The sequence below is a fragment of the Misgurnus anguillicaudatus genome, chromosome 22, assembly GCF_027580225.2.
Source record: "Misgurnus anguillicaudatus chromosome 22, ASM2758022v2, whole genome shotgun sequence".
Classification (NCBI taxonomy): domain Eukaryota; kingdom Metazoa; phylum Chordata; class Actinopteri; order Cypriniformes; family Cobitidae; genus Misgurnus; species Misgurnus anguillicaudatus.
In genome coordinates this window covers 9,436,689-9,452,271 of record NC_073358.2, presented here as the reverse complement: position 1 = coordinate 9,452,271, position 15,583 = coordinate 9,436,689, and the positions used below count along the sequence as shown (strand labels likewise).

At 37.9% G+C, this 15,583-nt stretch overlaps 1 protein-coding gene across 1 annotated transcript; it reads right to left on the bottom strand.

Moving 5' to 3' along the window:
• Positions 1-22: 22 nt before the first annotated feature.
• Positions 23-15,221, bottom strand: LOC141358993 (N-acylethanolamine-hydrolyzing acid amidase-like). The gene is made up of 11 exons (XM_073861167.1): positions 14,276-15,221; positions 13,393-13,557; positions 13,162-13,285; positions 12,982-13,072; positions 12,828-12,901; positions 10,160-10,332; positions 9,725-9,781; positions 9,432-9,498; positions 9,318-9,346; positions 7,620-7,686; positions 23-411 (listed from the first exon to the last, which is right to left on the bottom strand). The coding sequence occupies exons 1-11, from the start codon at positions 14,443-14,445 to the stop codon at positions 382-384; spliced, it is 1,047 nt and encodes a 348-aa protein (XP_073717268.1). The 5' UTR covers positions 14,446-15,221; the 3' UTR covers positions 23-381.
• Between the last annotated feature and the right edge of the window lie 362 nt (positions 15,222-15,583).

The window sequence follows — 15,583 nt, the reverse complement described above, 5'->3', positions numbered from 1 at the left end:
AAAACACTTAAAAATGTTATAATGTTTTTGTTTTAGCTGTTTTAACATTCAGCAATAAAATTGTTAATTTCAGAAAATAAAAAATACATTTATTTACTTCACAATAGCTGTTTTTTATAAAAATATTTCTGAATGATTGTTAGTCAAATTTACATTTTTACAATCTAAGAACATAATTTTAAAAACCTTTTAGTAGTAAGATGTCTTCTAAAATCCCTCCATAGTGTTGGATTTGTGTGCAATAAATGTGATGACCAACACCGTGAAGTAATCTTTACCACCTCAAATTCTCCATTAAACATTAAAATCACACTTGTTTCCATTATTAAAAATCAGAAAGGAGAATTTGCTGGTTAGTTTCAGAAGCACGTCATGAAAATTCTAGCTGATTGAGACGTTTTTACACATCATCTGTAAAAATTCAGAAAAGGCCATTAGACTATTATAAAAAACAATATGTAAATTAAAGCTGCAAGCAGCGATGGAAGGGCCCTCGCACGCATGTGCACCGCTACCCTATGGCATTAGTAAAGCAGTGAACCAGGGGGATATGAATTAAAGTGGGTAAATATAGGTGGATATTCAAAGGACAAAAAATGTGCCACACCGCCTGTGTGCAGCAGGTGGCGCTATTACTGTACCTGATTATTGTTACATTGACGTGTTCAGGCCGGAACCCTTATCAAACGTGTGAAGTCGGGGGCAGATCGAAAAATGTATGTCTGAATTACAACAGCTTCCTGTTTCATGGGGAAATATCACACTTTGCCAGGCTGCCACAGACACGCCCTTCAACGAAAAGTCAAGATCTTCGTAATTTATCACGGCACAGGGCTTAACATCAGTCTGACCAAATATGATGATGATTTGATTAAATCTCTAAGAGCAGTAAATCACAGCGTAAAACATGGCATTTCCTGCTACCTCTAGGTGGCGCTATGACTGAAGCTGAATATTGGCATTAAAATGTGTTCAGGTCAAGACCCTTATCAAACATGTGAAGCGTGGGTCAGATTGGACATTGTATGCCTGAGTTATAACAACTTCCTGTTTCATGGCAAAAATGTCGAACTTTGTCCGGCCGCCACGGACACACCCTCCAACGAAAAGTCAAGATCTCCGCAATTTAGCATCGCAAAAGCCTTTAGATGAGACTGACCAAATATGATAATGATCGGATTAAATCGCTAGGAGGAGTTCGTTAAAGTGCGACGCTTGGAAATGTCAAAAAAATGACAGAGAAAATTCAAAATGGCCGACTTCCTGTGGGGTTTAGAGCTTCGCTCCAAGAGACTTTTTTCTAGGTCTTGGGGTGCTTGATGATCCTACCAAATTTCGTATCCGTATGTTTTTCGTAGTGGGGGGGCTGTTCTCTTGAAATTTTGCAGGTGGCGCTATCGAGCCATTTCTACACGCCCACTTCTGACGCCTATACTACATGTAAATTTTCGCCACTTCTGACGCGTGTGCAAATTTTCATGAGTTTTCGGGTATGTTTAGGCCTTCAAAAATGCGATTCATTTCGGAATATAATAATAATTAAAGCTGCAAGCAGCGATGGAAGGGCCCTCGCACGGATGTGCACCGCCACCCTATGGCATTAGTTAAGCAGTGAACCAGGGGGATATGAATTAAAGTGGGTAAATATAGGTTGATATTCAAAGGACAAAAAATGTGCCACACCGCCTGTGTGCAGCAGGTGGCGCTATAACTGTACCTGATTATTGTTATATTGACGTGTTCAGGCCGGGACCCTTATCAAACGTGTGAAGTCTGGAGCAGATCGGAAAATGTATGCCTGAATTACAATAGCTTCCTGTTTCATGTCAAAACATCACACTTTGCCAGGCCGCCACGGACACGCCCTTCAACGAAAAGTCAAGATCTTCGCAATTTATCACCGCAAAGGGCTTAACATCAGTCTGACCAAATATGATGATGATTTGATTAAATCTCTAAGAGCAGTAAGTCACAGCGTAAAACATGGCATTTCCTGCTACCTCTAGGTGGCGCTATGACTGAAGCTGAATATTGGCATTAAAATGTGTTCAGGTCGAGACTCTTATCAAACATGTGAAGCGTGGGGCAGATTGGACATTGTATGCCTGAGTTATAACAACTTCCTGTTTCATCGCGAAAATGCCTAACTTTGTCAGGCCGCCACGGACACACCCTCCAACGAAAAGTCAAGATCTCCGCAATTTAACATCGCAAAGGCCTTTAGATGAGATTGACCAAATATGATGATGATCGGATTAAATCTCTAGGAGGAGTTCGTTAAAGTACGACGCTTGGAAATGTAAAAAAATGACAGAGAAAATTCAAAATGGCTGACTTCCTGTGGGGTTTAGAGCTTAGTTCCAAGAGACTTTTTTGTAGGTCTTGGGGTGATAGATGATCCTACCAAAATTAGTATCTGTACGTTTTTCGTAGCGGGGGGGCTGTTCTCTTGAAATTTTGCAGGTGGCGCTATCGAGCCATTTCTACACGCCCACTTCTGACGCCTATACCACATGTACATTTTCACCACTTCTGACGCGTGTGCAAAATTTCATGAGTTTTTGAGCATGTTTAGGCCTTCAAAAATGCGATTCATTTCGGAAAATAATAATAATAATAATAAACGAAGCAAAAACAATAGGGCTTTGCACCCACGGTGCAGGCCATTCTGGCCTGCTCCTCGGTGCTCGGGCCCTAATTAAAGCTGCAAGCAGCGATGGAAGGGCCCTCGCACACATGTGCACCGCCACCCTATGGCATTAGTAAAGCAGTGAACCAGGGGGATATGAATTAAAGTGGGTAAATATAGGTGGCTATTCAAAGAAAAATTGATGTGCCACACCACCTGTGTGCAGCAGGTGGCGCTATGACGGTACCTGATTATTGTTATATTGACCTGTTCAGGCCGGGACCCTTATCAAACGTGTGAAGTCTGGAGCAGATCAAACAATGTATGCCTGAATTACAACAGCTTCCTGTTTCATGGTGAAACATCACAATTTGCCAGGCTGCCACGGACACGCCCTTCAACGAAAAGTCAAGATCTTCGCAATTTATCATCGCAAAGGGCTTAAGATCAGTCTGACCAAATATGATGATGATTTTATTAAATCTCTAAGAGCAGTAAATCACAGCGTAAAACATGGCATTTCCTGCTACCTCTAGGTGGCGCTATGACTGAAGCTGAATATTGGCATTGAAATGTGTTCAGGCCAAGACTCTTATCAAACGTGTTAAGTGTGTGGCAGATTGGACATAGTATGCCTTAGTTATAACAACTTCCTGTTTCATGGCGAAAACGCTGAAATTTGTCAGGCCGCCACGGACACGCCCTCCAATAAAAAGTCAAAAGCTCCGCAATTTAACATTGCAAAGGGCTTAAGATGATACTGACCAAATATGATGATGATCGGATTAAATCTCTAGGAGGAGTTTGTTAAAGTACGACGCTTGGAAATGACAAAATTTGCACAGAAATAAAAGCGAAAAATCAAAATGTCCGACTTCATGTGTGGTTTAGATCTTCGCTCAAAGAGACTTTTTTGTAGGTCTTGGGGTGATATATAACCCTACCAAATTTCGTATCTGTAGGTTTTTCATAGCGGCGGGGCTGTTCTCTTGAAATTTTGCAGGTGGCGCTATTGAGCCATTTCTACACGCACTCTTCTGGCGGCTATGCCACATGTAAATTTTCGCCACTTCTGACATGTGTGCAATGTTTTATGACTTTTTGAGCTTGTTTATGCTGTCAAAATGCGATTCATTTAGCGATACTTTGCGAGGCCGCCACATACACGCCCTTTAATGAAAAGTCAAGGTCGTTGCTTTTTATCATCACACAAGGTCTTGAGATTACACTGGTCAAATATGATGTTGATATGTTTAAATATCTAAGAGCAGTAAGTCACAGCGTAAAACATGGTATTTCCTGCTGCCTCTAGGTGGCGCTATGACTGTTACTGAATTATGCCATGTTTATGTGTTCAGGCCAGGACCGTTATCAAATGTGTGAAGTCGGGGGCAGATCGGACAATGTATGCCGGAATTACAACAACTTCATGTTTCATTGCGAAACATCACACTTTGCCAGGCCACCACGGACACGCCCTCCAACGAAAAGTCAAGATCTTCGCAATTTATCATCGCAAAGGGCTTAAGATCAGTCTGACCAGATATGATGATGATTTGATTAAATCTCTAAGAGCAGTAAATCATGGCGTAAAACATGGCATTTCCTGCTACCTCTAGGTGGCGCTATGACTGAAGCTGAATTTTGGCATGGAAATGTGTTCAGGCCAGGACTCTTATCAAACACGTGAAGCATGGGGCAGATTGGACATTGTATGCCGGAGTTAGAACAACATCCTGTTTCATGCCGAAAACGCTGAAATTTGTCAGGCCGCCACGGACACGCCCTCCAACGAAAAGTCAAAAGCTCCGCAATTTAACATTGCAAAGGCCTTTAGATGATACTGACCAAATATGATGATGATCGGATTAAATCTCTAGGAGGAGTTCGTTAAAGTACGAAGCCTGGAAATGCCAAAATTTGCACAGAAATCACAGCAAAAATTCAAAATGGCCGACTTCCTGTGGGTTTTAGAGCCTGGTTCCAAGGGACTTTTTTGTAGGTCTTGTAGGTCTACCAAATTTCGTATCTGTACGTTTTTCGTAGTGGGAGGGTTGTTCTTTTGAAATTTTGCAGGTGGCGCTATCAAGCCATTTCTACACGCCCACTTCTGACGCCTATACCACATGTAAATTTTCGTCAATTCCGACGCGTGTGCAAAGTTTCATGAGTTTTCGAGCAAGTTTAGGCCCTCAAAAATGCGATTCATTTCGGAGAAGAAAAAGCAGAAGAATCTGAGCAAAAACAATAGGGCTTTGCACCTACGGTGCAGGCCATTCTGGCCTGCTCCTCGGTGCTCGGGCCCTAATAATAATAAATATAGCTGCAAGCAGCAATGGCGGGCCCTCGCACGTTTTTTTTCCGCTACACGGTGCCTCCAAGAAAACGACGCAAAGTGGGCACGTGCATCAAGTGGGTAAATATCAGTGGACTATTTCATGTTGCTACTGACCAATTTGGGTACTGTAAATAAAAGAAACCCCACATTTAGACAAACGGGGCGCTAGTGAGCCACTAAATAGACACGCCTTTATCTGACCTTTTTGTCAAAACTTAACAGCTGACAACTCTCATGTGTGTGCCAAATTTAAAGTTAATCTAAGCACGCCAAGAGCCTTAAATATGCCTGAAATTAAAGTAAAGTTTGAAGCGTTGCCATGGAAACAGCGTTCGAGATGTCAAAAATTCCTTCGCAATTTAGCATCTACAATGTCTCAGCATCATGTTGACCACTTTTGGTGTACATCGCATAAACATTCTAGGAGGAGTATTTAAAAGAACATCACATGGAACTGTCAAAAAAATCAACCTTTGTGACTGCAACACTTCCTGGCGCCTGGTGGTGGCGCTATACCCGGGAGTCACAATAGGCACATCGATGCGATCGGAATCTTCAGACGAACAAACACCCCGCGTGTCATCACAATAAGACATTTTTTGCCTTAGATATTAGACACTTCCTGTTTCTCTGATTTCGCCATGAATTTGTCGCCTCGCCATGACAAAACCGTTCGAGATATCAAAAATCCCTTCGCAATTTAGCAAGTACAATGTCTCAGCTTCATGATCACCACGTTTGGTGTCAATCCCATTAATCCACTAGGAGGAGTATTTAAAAGTTCACCGCATGCATTTTTTAAACAATCCAAAATGGCCGACTTCCTGTTGGGCGGAGCTAATATGTTAGAGTACGAAAGTTGTTCGGGTCGATGAGATCTATATGCGTACCAACTTTCGTACATGTGCGTACATGTTTGTCCGATCTGTGCACCAATGGTTTTTTTTTTCATTACAGGGGGCGCTACAGAGCCCCCCTGCCACGCCCGTGTTCCAGCCTTTGGTTTTCTGCGATGACGGACGACTCTGACGTCTGTGCCAAATTTCAAGAGTTTTCGAGTATGTTAAGGCACTCAAAATTCCCAAAAGTGTTGAAAAAAATAATAAAAAAAAAAAAAAAAAAAAAAAAAAAAATAATAAAAATAATAATCCGAGCAAAATCAATAGGGCTTCGCACCTTTCGGTGCAGGCCATTCTGGCCTGCTCCTCGGTGCTCGGGCCCTAATTAAAGCTGCAAGCAGCGATGGAAGGGCCCTCGCACACATGTGCACCGCTACCCTATGGCATTAGTAAAACAGTAAACCAGGGGGGTATAAATTAAAGTGGGTAAATACAGGTGGATATTCAAAGGGAAAGTGATGTGCCACACCGCCTGTGTGCAGCAGGTGGCGCTATGATGGTACCTGATTATTGTTATATTGATGTGTTCAGGCCGGGACCCTTATCAAACGTGTGAAGTCTGGAGCAGATCGGATAATGTATGCCTGAATTACAACATCTTCCTGTTTCATGGTGAAACATCACACTTTGCCAGGCCGCCACGGACACGCCCTTCAACGAAAAGTCAAGATCTTCGCAATTTATCACGGCAAAGGGCTTAAAATCAGTCTGACCAAATATGATGATGATTTGATTAAATCTCTAAGAGCAGTAAATCACAGCGTAAAACATGGCATTTCCTGCTACCTCTAGGTGGCGCTATGACTGAAGCTGAATATTGGCATTAAAATGTGTTCAGGTCGAGACTCTTATCAAACATGTGAAGCGTGGGGCAGATTGGACATTGTATGCCTGAGTTATAACAACTTCCTGTTTCATGGCGAAAATGCCTAACTTTGTCAGGCCGCCACGGACACACCCTCCAACAAAAAGTCAAGATCTCCGCAATTTAACATCACAAAGGCCTTTAGATGAGATTGACCAAATATGATGATGATCGGATTAAATCTCTAGGAGGAGTTCGTTAAAGTACGACGCTTGGCAATGTGAAAAAATGACAGAGAAAATTCAAAATGGCTGACTTCCTGTGGGGTTAAGAGCTTAGTTCCAAGATACTTTTTTGTAGGTCTTGGGGTGATAGACTATCCTACCAAAATTCGTATCTGTACGTTTTTCGTAGCGGGGGGGCTGTTCTCTTGAAATTTTGCAGGTGGCGCTATCGAGCCATTGCAACACGCCCACTTCTGACGCCTATACCACATGTAAATTTTCACCACTTCTGACGCGTGTGCAAAATTTCATGAGTTTTTGAGCATGTTTAGGCCTTCAAAAATGCGATTCATTTCGGAAAATAATAATAATAATAATAATAATAATAAACGAAGCAAAAACAATAGGGCTTTGCACCCACGGTGCAGGCCATTCTGGCCTGCTCCTCGGTGCTCGGGCCCTAATAATAATAATAATAATAATAATAAACGAAGCAAAAACAATAGGGCTTTGCACCCACGGTGCAGGCCATTCTGGCCTGCTCCTCGGTGCTCGGGCCCTAAAAACATCGCTGATGATGTCAGAAAATCAGACCAGTCAAAGTTTCCTTTGTGATATTACAGTGCAAGCGGCAGATGATCAAAAAGCCCCAAAATGTGAAAATGACTTTTATACAGCCACCTATTAAAAACTGAAGTTGAAGTTTAAAGCGGTTATTTCTTACGTCTCTAACGCGTGTCGTGTATTTTCCAGGTGCAGCTGCGCTCATGACTGTTGTGTAAACTGTATGGCTGTAAAGGAGATAACATAAAAAAACTTTAGCATACTTTTTTACACAAAAATCAAAGTTAATTTAATATATAACACAGTATATTAATATATACTTATAAAATATTAACACACACACGTTTCTTAAATATATACAGGAATAGTTGTGTATTTATATATACATAATAATTGAAGAGTTTGGTTCCAAAACGCGATAAACGCCATTTTTGAAAAAAATGAGTTACTGCCAAAATCAGTATTATATCAGGTCACTAGTTAAAAGTAAATTCTTAATTTTACGCAAAATCCAATATCCGCCGTGTTATTCTGTCATCTTTTCTCCCTTTTTTCCCAAAATGCGACAAACGCCACTGCTTCTTTTTTACAGAACGCAATAAATCCATTTCTGATATTACAGCCCACCAGTCACGCAATGTAAACAAACAATGGCGGACGCGCTGAGTACACGGAGTCCTAGTTTTCCTCATCTACTTTGTACTTCGTGATCAACAAACAAAACAAAATAATACTTTAATTGCATCCCTAAACCTGGTTTTCTGTGATGGGAAAGAAACGTAAGCCATCAGCATCTAATATTTTCCCTGAGAGGCACTCGGGAGACGGGTGCTTGTTCTACCGACAGCACCAAGCTTCTCATGCTAACATATTGACCCCAGAGGATCTTATGAAAAACTTTCCATAATTTTACCCAAAGTCAACGAAAATCGAGCAGGACCAAAAACATTTTACAGCTGATCTCTGTGAAAGACGTTAAGCGAGGACGTCAAGTAACCGCAATGACAGTGATCTTAATATTACAAAGTAAGTGTTTTGATTAATGACATTAATGTTTATATTTTTAATTAGTGTGTACAACTAGTCAACTAAATGAATATAACATGGCAAAGATGAATGCACATTTATATAGGCTATTGATTCAATAGATTTATAGCATTTTGAATAAAAACTTGTCATGGATTTATTGCATTTTGTGGAAAAAATTATCCGTTTTTATAATAAATCTTTGAAAATCAACTATGGATTTGAATTTTTTATGTTTTTATAACATAAAGATGCTATGTGAAAGTTTGTAACAGAAAATAGTTGTTTTCATCTTGTCACTTTCTTGGTATAGAAAACACGTTTTTACCAAAATTTGTCAAAATGGATTTATTGCGTTTTGGAACCAAACTCTTCAATTATACACAGTGCACATAAATTATGCAAACACACAATTTTATTTTGTAGGCGATTAATCGTAATTAATCGTTTTAGAGCCTAACTTTAAAGTTTAATTAAATTATTTGAAATTTTAAAAAACATGAATATAAGACTATAAGAGGTTATAAGAGATCAAAGCTTTGACTGTTCTGAACCACTGGCTTAAACAAAGGATGTCTGTGAAGATGCAAATAAACTTATCTTACAAATTCACATAACTGATTCGTCTGTCTGAATGATTCACATTAAAGTTTGCATTGTGTGGTTTGTCATTGTGCAACCTTCATGAGGAAGTGCAGGAATTTACACTGAAGTATGTTTGCACACATATAGCCACGAAAATGAAATCAAAGTCACTACAGGACCACAAAATATCATGTGATAGATGAAATGTGAAAATGAATGCAATAAAATAAAATGAATTTCTCCTTACTTTCTACATACTGGATACACGGACAAAACCTGTGACATGATATTATTTCATGAGAATGCATACGATCACATGCACTATATCACAATGCATATGCCTTATAATTTGCTCACATACCTGATACAGAGAATTCATATCTATGTGGTCTTGGCCAGTAGCGTTCAAGGCTTTCATGGCCGTGTCTCTAAAATAGAGGAAACAGAGCTAGAAAATACCATCAATGATAAATGGTCAAAGATTGACATTTATGTATTGGGAGATGCTTTTATCCAAAGTGACTTACAGTGCATTCAAGCTATGCATATTATCTTATGTGTGATTCTGGGATCAATCCAGTGACCTTTGTCTTGCTAATGCAATGCTTTACCAGTTGATCTACAGCATTTTGATGTGAAGATTGTTATACTTGCCTTCGATCGTCTTTACTAGGCAGCCAATGGTCAAAATTTGTTTCAACGCGGTACCAACTAAAATAAGCAAGAATTTGCATAATACATTTAGTGAAGTAAATAATTTCAACTAGCATAAATGCTAATCTCATAGAAAGTATTGTAAAAGATGGGCCACATGAAAGCCTTTTATATAGCATTCATAAGAAAGTAACATTATTTTAAAGGCTAAACAATCACCTAAACAAACACGCCCCTACCCCAATAGAATCTGGACCTTCTGTTGATAGACCCGCCCCACACATACGCAACCCGGCATTTGATTTGATTTGATTGGCTATAAGTGTGTTTTGGTAGTCGGCCCGTCTAATTTTCCAAAGCGTTTTTCAAACATCGTTGACTCCGCCTTTAATCCATCGATACGCTTTTTATTAATTCATATAGTTTGCTACATACTTTCCATTGACTGGATCCAGAGGCCAGATATCTGCTGATCCATCCCGGTCTCTGGTAATGACCACGCCCTCACCAGGACGAACTCCTCCCACAATGTAATACACATCTGCTATGATTGGTACCTTTTTAAGTCTGTTGACTGCATTCTGAAAATCCTCAGCTTCTTCAAGAGTCTAAAGGTAACCAAACAATTCATTTCAACAATAAAATGTCTCCTCTTTTGGTCCGCTGAGAAAAATCTGACAGGTTTGAAATAACATGAGGCGCTTAAATGATGACAGAATTTTATAAAGTTACATATACTGTTGAAAAATTTATGGTTATTTGATTGACATGTTTTTAATGACCCTTTGATCATAAACAGCCACTGTGTAGATTTTTAAAGGCGTCTAGTGGTGAGATTATGAATTGCAACCAACGGCTCATCCACAGCTCACCCCTCCCTTTTCTAACTTATAGTGATGCTACAGTAGCCAGCACAGGACAAACGCATCATCATCTGAGATAACATAGTGACAAAATTAGCTTTATAAAACAGTTTATCCATTTAAGGCTACTGTAGAAACATGGCGTCACAAAATGGTAACTTCCATGTAAGGGAACCCGCAGTGTATGTAGTAGGGGTGTAACAGTACGCAAAAATCACGGTTCGGTGCGTACCTCAGTTTTGAAGCCACGGTTCGGTTCATTTTCGGTACAGTAAGGGAAAAAAATGCAAACATTAAACTGCAGGTTGTTTATTACTATAAACTTTTTTTTACAATTTGTTTACACTTTTTTAAACACTTTTTATTAAAATATATATAAAATAAAAAAGAATAAATAAAATACTACTGCAAAGTTCTCCACTAAATAACACACTTTTTGTTTTATAACAGGTAACTCTTTTCTTAACCTTCTCTTAAACTTTTTCTACTAAAACCTTGCACTAAACTAACAAAGTGCGACCAAAAAATGTTTCTGTTGTGATTTATTTTGGATTGTTTAACTCACAGTATTGAATTGGTTATGTACCATCTCTGCATAAAAATAATATTACTGCTCTATGTGTAACTGGCATGCGTTTATGGTGGTGTATAGGGTGGATGAAGATTCTTTTTAAAATGCCAATATAAACAAGGATCATTTTCATTTTAAAATGCCGTTTTAAAACGCAAATGCTCTAATGTAAACATGGCCTTAGACGACTTAATATGGCTCCAAACAGGGACGAATTCAGAAGCCATCAAACACCTCCATGTTTTCCTTATTTAAAGACTGTTACATGAGTAGTTACAAGAGTAAGTATGGTGGCACAAAATAAAACTTTTGTTTGGAGCCATAGGAATGAATGGGGCTATGCTAAATGCATAGGTGGAAAGAGTAATAAAATATTGTACTCAAGTAAAAGTAAAGTTACTTTAGTAATATTTTACTAAAGTAAAAGTAAAGTTACTTGTCTAAAAATCTAGTCAAGTAAAAGTAAAAAGTAAGTCATTTTACATTTACTCAGAGTAAAAGTTACTTTTTTTACAGCGGGGAGAGGTGGATTCTACAAAAACGACTATTGAATATAAATCTCAAACTAGTTGTTTTTTATTGTAGGAACATCTTTACAATTAAAGTGCAATAACAAAAAGTTAATAAAATAAAAAGCTTTTTTAAACTAAGAAACCTTTATGGAAATGTTTAATGATTTTTACATGTGAGTTATGCACTTTTGAAGGTGGTCAGCAGCTAGTAAATACAATCACTATAGTAAGGTTGTAATTGATGTATTGCTGGTAACACATTATTTTATTAAACTATATATAGTTATAGCTATATATATATATATATTTGAACTGGGGCGGGTATGCATTAGCGCGCGCCTGTCTCCTCCGTCTCCATGGTTCTTTTTGCGCGTTCCCCCGCCCATCAATCATCCGTTGAGTGTCTTTATCACCTTTTAAAATATTTTTTTACTCAGTAACAGAAATTATTTAAAATGTAGCGAAGTACAATACTTTAAACAAAACATACTTAAGTAAAAAAAGTAGGCTACAGATTTTAAAAACTACTCAAAAAATTAAAGTAAACAAAAAACTACTCAATGACAGTAGCGTGAGTAAATGTAATTCGTTACTTTCCACCTCTGGCTAAATGCTAACACATTCAAGAAGCGCTGTACAAAGATTAAAAGTGCACACATTGATAAAAGATAGCTATGTATTAATGAATCTAAGTTGATGTAAAATGGTGATGTTTTCCATTAAGTAAATTATTTGGACCGTTGATATTTAAGCATATATATATATATATATAGTTATGTATATTGTAGTGCATTTCTGTCAAGATCTTAATATATAGATATTAACGCACGTGATACATGTCTGGATCCGAACCTTACTTCCGGTTTCGTTTTTTAATGGTCTGACTAGTTGCTAAACTGATCTCTTACGTGCGGACCACGACAGCCCCTTGATTATGTTGTTACTGCTGAAACGGTCTATAGATTAAGAGCATATTTTATTTTTTCGTAACATAATTCCCAAAGTTGCAATTGTAATACTCAATGTTTTTGATGAGTTTGCAATTATTTAAAATTGTGGAAAAAAAAAGGAAACCATAAACTTTTAAACAGTAGTGTATATTTTAATTCTCTAAATTTTGTCTCAACATCATTATTATTATGTGCGTGTTGACTGACCTCTCGTACTAGCCAGCTAACCGGGGAACTTTTGAATAAAGCTGAAATTACATTCTCCCACCAATGTCCCTTATCTGTTGAAATACAGACATGAATAAAATAAACCTTAAGTAAAACTCAATATTTTATTTTATTTTTATAAAGCTCTACCTACTGCGCTGATTGCCAGACACTGTAAACTTCTTGTCACTCTGTCCTGTCCACAATCCAACATAGCCAGCAAATGTGGTCCCCCTGTATGCCACCTGTACAGGTAAACAAAATAAATTTTGATGGCATACTTGAATCTTTATGAATAATTCTGGTCTTTTTTACTCTTAACAGTCAACAATACCTGTCCATTTTTAATAAAAACAACATCCAAAGTTAGATTTCTTAACACATCGTGGGGACAATCCAGGTTTCTGCCATGGTATATATTTCCCTTTATATCCTGAGCGACAATACTGGTGCAAAACCTGCAATAAAAGCAAACCAACCACAATAAATGTTACAATAATATGTTACAACTAATACATGCATTGAAAGCACATAAATTATTTGTGTATAAAGAAACTTTACTTACGTAGACACTTCATAAGCAAAGTTTAAAAGCACAATATCTGAAATGTCACTTCCGTAGAAGGATGCCATGCCCCGTATTTCTTCAGCATATGGTTGCGGGATGTATTTCTCAAGAGCTCTCACTATAGGTTTGACAGCATCATGAACCCATTTGGGAACAGTTGAGCTGAAACAAACAGGGAGTTTTATTCTCAGAAACACTTAAAACATCAAATTTTGCTATAAATAAATTGTATACACATGACAATTTGCCCTTCACTTTATGATAAATAATCTTAAGTCTGAGAGCATTTAAAATATATATGATTTATAGTTGACTATTTTCTACATTCAGGTTAAATTTCATGTTACTCCGGCTGTGTCGTTTGCAGCTCTTTAACCTCATTCACGCCAGCTGTTTAAAGGAATAGTTTACCCAAAAAAAGAACCAACCCGATCAGAAGCACCATTGACTTCCATTATAGTACTCATTTTCCTACTATGGATGTCAATCGAGCTTTTAATCACTTTGGTTACCCACATTCCTCAAAATATCTTCCTTTACGTTCATCAGAACAAAGAAATGTATACAGGTTTGTAACAGCATGAGGGTGCGTATATGATGAAATTTTTTGGGTGAACCCTTTAAGAATCAAAACTGAACGACTCCTGAATCGCTCGCTCTTTAGAGTCAAATCTTTTGAGTTTTCAGTTCATGCAATTACTATCAAATAATGATAAACAATGCAATCATTCACTGAATCGTGTGGCAGCCAAAAGCTATACACTACAGCAAAATTTAACCGTGATGCTGACATTTTTCAGATTGAAGTATACACACACTGCACAATTGTGTAACTAAAACCTTTAAAGTTAACCGACTGAAAATTGTGACAGCTACTTACTCGATCACCTGAGCTGCTGCTTTTTTTAAGAAGTCAACGTCATAGAGGTTTTTCAGAGGAGCCCATCTCTGATCTGCAGGCACATCCAGACTGATGTTCACCACTGGAGGAGGAAAACTTGCTGTCGATACGCAGAAATAAGTTAACAGTGGAAAAATCTGAAGCTTCATGGTAGATTCAACAGTTTATGAAGTCTTTTTTGTGTTGTTGACCTAGAGCTTGCTGTGATTTCATCTGACATGTATGCGTAACCAAACAGCCCTTTATAACTTTGAAAATAAGGAAATGATGTTTGTGAAAACAGCACAACAACCACAAGGGGGAAGTGTATGACCACTTTTGTTGCTTGTGCTAGTTGCCCTAAGGATGAAGTGAAATTAGACCAAGAGAGCTTTTGAGCTAAAAGTGGACAATGGCAAAGACTATAGATATCAACACCTTCCGTTTTATTTGGGAATAGTGCAGTACATTGCAGATGTTTTAGTGAAGGAACTCCCGCCTTTCGGTAAAAGTGCCAATCATCAATCGTTAATGACTGACAGCCCGTTTTTGGCGATCATTTTATCGTTATTCCTTTTTGAACAAAGAATGAAGAGAGTCTTTGGCTACGTCTACACGTACATGGTTATTTTGAAAAACGGAGACATTTACCTTTGTTTTATGCCCTTCGTTTAGGGGCACTTATATGTACTTGGGTCATATTTTTAAAAATACATTTAATTTTGGACAAATTCCTCTTTCTTTGTCAAACTTACAATAAAACCACATTAAAAAATTACAACCTTTCCATTATGATTTTTCATACTTTTTTTAACACCTTATAGTTGTCAAATTCACTGTTTTCTCCTTGTCGCACACCCAGACTTTTACATTTCAACAATGAAAAAAAACTTTTAAAAATATGACTTATCTGGTAAATATTAATGTACCTGAATAAGCACTAGTAAAATAATTAAAATTCATTATAATATTTAATGTGAGACCACTATTAATATTACCTTTTATTCAAAATATAGCTGTTGCACATGTATTGGTGTCATTTCCACCACAACACTGTAATGTGCCTTTAAAACGTTTGTGTGAAAGATTGTTTAGTGGGTTTCTATGGAAATGTTCATTGACATTAGAGAACATGCTGGACATAGAGGAAATTTAAATTTTCCTCAACAACAAATGACGGAAAAATCAGGGTAAATATTGCTGGATCAGTAAAAACATTTATTATATGTCATTTCCAGACATGGTGTAACTTTTAGGGTGTTTTTAAAAAGCTAAAAATTTTAAATTAAATAAGAGTATTTTGCATAC